The sequence below is a fragment of the Mustela nigripes genome, chromosome 5 (genome assembly GCF_022355385.1).
Source record: "Mustela nigripes isolate SB6536 chromosome 5, MUSNIG.SB6536, whole genome shotgun sequence".
In the NCBI taxonomy this organism is placed as follows: domain Eukaryota; kingdom Metazoa; phylum Chordata; class Mammalia; order Carnivora; family Mustelidae; genus Mustela; species Mustela nigripes.
Genome location: NC_081561.1, coordinates 128,788,589 through 128,794,588, shown reverse-complemented (window position 1 = coordinate 128,794,588; position 6,000 = coordinate 128,788,589). Strand labels below are relative to the sequence as shown.

Sequence of the window (6,000 nt, the reverse complement as noted above, 5' to 3'; positions counted from 1 at the left end):
TGAGAATTGAGGTAGTGAAAGAAAAAAAGTGCTCTAGCCAGAGTCTGCAGTGAATACATAGCTCAGATCCAGACACGTTCAGGCTTTAAATTGTCTCCATGGTTGGCCCATTTGTTTCCTACTCCCTGAGACAGTGTCATACAAACTTTAAGGTCTTCTCTTGATCCTGTGAAGCCACACTGGGTGCTGAATCTCCCTTTTGTTTGCTCTCTCTAGGGCAATGCTGACTGAATCAGCGCGGACTGATCTCTCCCAGTCGGGGAGAAGGGGACTGCTTTCTGCACATGTCCACTAGCCAATTCCAGAAGCTCACTCATATTGCCCTCCTCATGCGCTGGTGGCAGGCTACGGGGTGGGGTGACGTATGGGTGAGGCACTGAGAGTGGTATGCGCCATGGACCATCTGTGGGGGTCTGTAGGCAAGCCACTTCTAGTGGCTCATGGGCAGATTCCTAATGGAGGCTATGCTGTGGTTTCCACGGTCCACGTTGGTTTTACTGCCCTGAGAGCCCTGGGTGCTGTCAGGGCAGGTGCAGCCCACTCCTCGGCTGCCCAGTACATCTCAGTATTCTGGGTGGGACTAGAAAAGGCTCTCTCCGACAGCATCCTGCAGGGCTAGGGGAGCCATGCATTCCCTCACACCTTCTCCCTGCCCTCCCTGGGGAAACTGCAGGCTGTAAGTTTCTCTTGGCGGAGAGCTGTGTTACAGGGCCAGGGCTGATGAGGTTGAAGTGAAAATTGTTCTTCGTGCCCTCCTCAGTCTGCTAGTATCCAATTTGTTTTGCTCCACAGTGTGCTGTATCTTCTCTGCTGGACTTCTTCAGAGGCACATTCTTCAGTGTATGACCATGAATATCAGTGGGTTTTGGGGGAGGTGGAGGTGGGAGAAAATTAGTGGACATGCTCTTAAGAGAAATGTTTGTTTTTGTTTTTGTTTTTAAAGGTTTTATTTGTTTATTTGACAGAGAGAGATCACAAGCAGGCAGAGAGGAGGAAGCAGGCTCCCCGCCGAGCAGAGAGCCCGATGCGGGGCTCGATCCCAGGACCCTGAGATCATGACCCGAGCCGAAGGCAGCGGCCTAACCCACTGAGCCACCCAGGCGCCCCAAGAGAAATGTTTTAAGACACAAAGTTAAAAATCTCAAATAAATCTCTAACTGGAAGAATTTCAGGCAGCATAACAGGAGAGTGAAAAACAAAAGTCAGGTTGTAGGTATGTTTTGGGAGATGGGGTTAACTTTCCAGCTAACTCATAGTAAGTGTTTATATAGTTCCTTTGGACCATTTCTACTTTCCATGGCTTTCTTCCTTTATTGAAAGCTTAACCCAGAAGTCTCGTTGTTCTGGAGATCCCTCCTCACCTACCAACTCAATGAGACTTGTTGGGGGGTGGAGGTTGTGGCAGAGGGAATACCGTAACATAGAGAGAAAATGACCCACCAGGATATATCTCAAAGAGACTTAATTTCGGGGCAGCTGGGGGGCTCAGTTGTTAAGTGTCTGCCTTCGGCTCAGGTCATGATCCCAGAGTCCTGGGATTGAGCCCTGCATTGGCCTCTCTGCTCAGTGAGCCTGCTTCTCCCTCTTCCACTCCCCCTGCTTGTGTTCCCTCTCTGGCTGTCTCTCTCTGTCAAATAAATAAATCTTTAAAAAACAAAACAAAATGAAGAAACAAAGAGGCTTAATTCAACGTAATACCAGTAGATTAGTGTTCATAATGTATATAATATATAGTTTAGGTAAATTATACTATAAAAACATTTAATAAAATCTTTTAAGAAACTTACAAATGACTGATGATTGATAATTCTCTTAAGTAAACAGACTACAATAACATTATAGTCACTGGCTAAATTCCATCAGGTTTTTTTAATTCTCTTTGATTTTTTCTCCTGGTCCTCTGTTATCCTTTCTGCAGGTCGCTTCTTCAACCCCTTCATCTTCCTGGTTTGTAGTTTGCTTAGGTCTTGCTTCTGCATATGAATCCTTCCATAAGTTGTACCAAAAGTATCCTGGGAGACATTTTTCTTTTTCTTTGGCTATGAAACAAGAATATATATATATATAAACACATAATTATATATGTTCATTATATACATAATGCTATCTAGTGTATAAACTGGTAATAATGTAGTGTACACTATTTCACTAACAATTTCCATTAGTGATCACCTATTTGATATAATCTATAACCCTATAGACTTTTCTTCTCAAACTTAAGTACATTCAAATCACTTGGGAATCTTGTTAAAATGCATATTATAATTCAACACATCTGAGTGAGACCTGAGATTTAGCATTTCTAACAATTCCCAGGTAAAACGTCAGACCACACTTCAAAAAGCAACACTATAGACTATGCTAACCATTACCATGCACTGAGATAATTTCTTGTGTTTAGCTTGAGGAATTGTGACTATCATTTAATTTTTACTAGCATTCCAGAGATGCCACTTCTACTTGTTTTTTAAAACCATTCAAAAATCAAAATGGGTTTTATGCAAGTATGGGTTACATACACATCCTGTACTCTAAATCCCCAATCTCTACAATAGCCCAATTTTCTTTCTCACTGAAAACCAGCAGTCTTGGCTACCAAAAAAGCTCTTAGCCATAGCTGATGTGTGATTTCTACAATCTTTTATTACCCTTTATGGTTGCCTTATTTCCTTCCTCCTCCTTTTCTTTTTTCTTAGAGTCTAATTTTATCTATATTATTGATCTCTTTCCATATGTTCTTTAGTGTCCTATGTTGCAAACCCTTCTGGAAAGAAGAGTGGAATATACAAATAAATATGGCACCAATCTGCAAGTTACAAACCTTGAGGGCTTTTGGCATTTTCATAGATAATTTATAAAGATCATCTGATGCCAGATGTGTCCTCCTCAGAACCAGATCCAATGAGGGTCCCATCTCTTCCAACTCAATCCTTGGTGTTCTGCAACCAGATTTCTTCAACAGCAACCTTTATGAAGCAGGAAAAAAAGAAATGTTGCTTTGACTTTGATGGAAATCCTATCCCCTCAAATATTTTTGTTCAAGAGAATTACAGTTCATAAAATGACAGCCTTTAGGTGGTTAAGCTTCTTAAATACTTTCTGCATTTAGGCCAAATATATTCTTTGGTTTGCTGGTTTTTAAAAATCAAAAACAAAAGAATACTACATGGTTGGGCACCTGGGTAGCTCCGTCAGTTAAGTGTCTGCCTTCAGCTCAGGTCATGATCTCAGGATCCTGGGATGGAGCCCTTCATCTGGCTCTCTGCTCAGTGAGGAGTCTGCTTCTCCCTTCCCTTCTAACCCACCCCCTACTCATGCTCTCTCTCTTTCACCTAAATAAAATCTTAAAACAAAACAAAACATAAGGGCGCCTGGGTGGCTCAGTGGGTTAAGCTGCTGCCTTCGGCTCAGGTCATGATCTCAGGGTCCTGGGATCGAGTCCCACATCGGGCTCTCTGCTCAGCAGGGAGCCTGCTTCCTTCTCTCTCTCTCTCTCTCTCTCTGCCTGCCTCTCAGTGTACTTGTAATTTCTCTCTGTCAAATAAATAAATAAAATCTTTAAAAAAAAAAAAAAACATAATATTATTGAGAAACAGGAAGTGAGAGAGGCAATTCTTCTAGAAATTAACCCCCCCCCCTTTTAAAAGATTTTATTTATTTGAGAGAGAAGAAAAGGGGCGCCTGGGTGGCTCAGTGGGTTAAGCCTCTGCCTTCAGCTCAGGTCATGATCTCAGGGTCCTGGGATTGAGCCCCACATCATTCTCTCTGCTCGGCAGGGAGTCTGCTTCCCTCTCTCTCTGCCTACTGGTGATCTCTATCAAATAAACAAACAAACAAACAAACAAATAAATAAATAAAATTTCAAAAAAGGGGGGGGGGGGCTTTGAGAGAGAAGAGTACAAGCTGGGGCACAGGCAAGGAGGGTCCCTCCTGAGCAGGGAGCCTGACAATGCAGGGCTTGATCCCAGGACCCTGGGATCATGACCTGAGCTGAAGGCAGATGCTTAGCTGAGCCATCCAGGTGCCCCAGAAATGGAATCCTTTGATTTGACTTCTTCATCTTATTTATAAATTTATAGAATTATAAAAACAATTTCAATTGGGCCTTTGAAGCATTACATTTACATGATTAACAAATTCTTATTTCTCTAAGACCCATTAAGAACCCACTTCTGAGTATAGTATAGACACATACTGATCTATATAGATTGGAATAAACTTTAAAACCCTAATATAACAAAACCACAACCTTCTAGATTCCAGATATCAAAATAGTTCTGGATCTGGAAACAGATGAGCAACAAAGACAGAGAGGAGACTAACAAATTCTTTTTGTGGATGATACCACAAGAACAGCTCAAAGACCTGAAGATTACTTGTGCTAACTCAAATTTGTTATAGTGGGCAGATCTCTACATAGAATAAAAGAATTAAATAAATAACAATGTTTATAAAAGATCAAACTTTTCAAAAAAAAAAAAAAAAAGTAAGATCAAACTTTTCACACCAAAGGTAGTATATGAGAGAGGCAACAAATGACATGAGAAGAGACAGAACGTAAGAGTACAAGCACAATAAGGAATACCTAAGAACAACCAACTCCAGAAAGCAGAAGTGAGTGTGCAAAAGCTCATTAACAGCCTTTTGGGCATCACATGCAGATGGTCTCCCCGTGGGAGGTGCATCTAGTGGCTCTAAGGAGAGTCTTAATGATAGATACGCTGTACCAGACACAGTTATTTACACCAAACTGAACAAGGCAAAAATAAAACAAAACAAACACCAACCTAGGATATAAAAAAAGCAGACATGTTGAACAATAAAAAAGATCTAATAACAATAAAAGATCACATGACTGTTAGTATGGGACTTGAAGAGAGCAAGCAGAGGAGAAATAAGCCAAAACAAGGGTGCTGAGCCCACTCTCTTCACAGTGGTTCCAGGAGAAGAGCGTTGAGAGTATACCAGTCTCAGGCCCACAGTGGGGGAAAAGAAGATGAAGTTGGTAATATCAGGGTTTCTTCCCTAAAAGCTGACTGAAGGCATATGGCAGCAGTGATTATTTGACTCTGCTGTAACTCACTTATTTCTTTTGCATCCACATATTCAATACCTCCAAATAAATGACATTTATAAAGCTGAACTCATAACAAGATTAGTATCTTGATTAACATCTTGTGTCCAATAGACTACTAAAGAAATCAGGGAAACTCTACATATAAAAATAGCCGACTAAAAGTGTTTCTACCACTTAAAATGCTTATGTTAAGCTAAATGGAAAAGTTGTAGATCTAGACAGCTCATGGCATGCCTAATGGATTAGGATTACCCAAGTACCTTTTAATCTATGCAAGTATCCTCCTACCAAAGTAATTTTTTGAGTATATAATTAAGATTATTTCCAAATAACTGCATATATATATCGTGTATGTGTGTGTATCTATGGTACATATATCTACATATGCTGTTATTTACCAAAGAATTAAGTTACAATGCCATACTGTCTGTGTAGATGATCTTTTTAAAAGATTTTATTTATTTGACAGCGAGCGAGAGAGCATAAGCTGGGGTGGGGGGTGGGGGTGCAGGATGGAGGGAGAGGGAGAAGCAGACTCCCCACTGAGCAGGTAGCCCAACATGGGACTCAGTCCCAAGACTCAGAGATCATGACCTGAACTGAAGGCCAGACGCTTAACTGAATGAGCCACCCAGGTGCCCCTGTGTAAATGATCTTGCCTGAATTACTTCACTGGCAGATCAAATTGACAGAAACATAAGAAAATTTTCTCCAATTTTCAGTTTTCTATGTATGGTTTCTGGTGACAGACCTATAATTCATTTTCTTTATTAAACTTTTAACAGTGAAATTTAAAATCTAAAAGTATTATCATTTTGAGCATTCTTAGTTTATTTTTTTTTTACAATTTTGCCAAACTTCCTTGAATTTCTTTGTAATTTTTTTTCAGTGTTCCAAGATTCATTGTTTATGTACCACACCCA

The 6,000-nt window shown here is 40.5% G+C and overlaps 1 protein-coding gene across 1 annotated transcript in view; it reads right to left on the bottom strand.

Annotated features, from left to right (window-relative positions):
* Window positions 1-1,685: 1,685 nt before the first annotated feature.
* Window positions 1,686-6,000, bottom strand: part of RPF2 (ribosome production factor 2 homolog) — a 43,994-nt gene continuing 39,679 nt past the window's right edge. The window contains exons 9-10 of the mRNA XM_059399274.1: window positions 2,822-2,966; window positions 1,686-2,039 (exon numbers count right to left, since the gene is read on the bottom strand). Coding sequence (XP_059255257.1) covers window positions 1,860-2,039; window positions 2,822-2,966 — 325 coding nt within the window. The 3' untranslated portion in view covers window positions 1,686-1,859. The remainder of the gene's footprint in view (window positions 2,040-2,821; window positions 2,967-6,000) is intronic.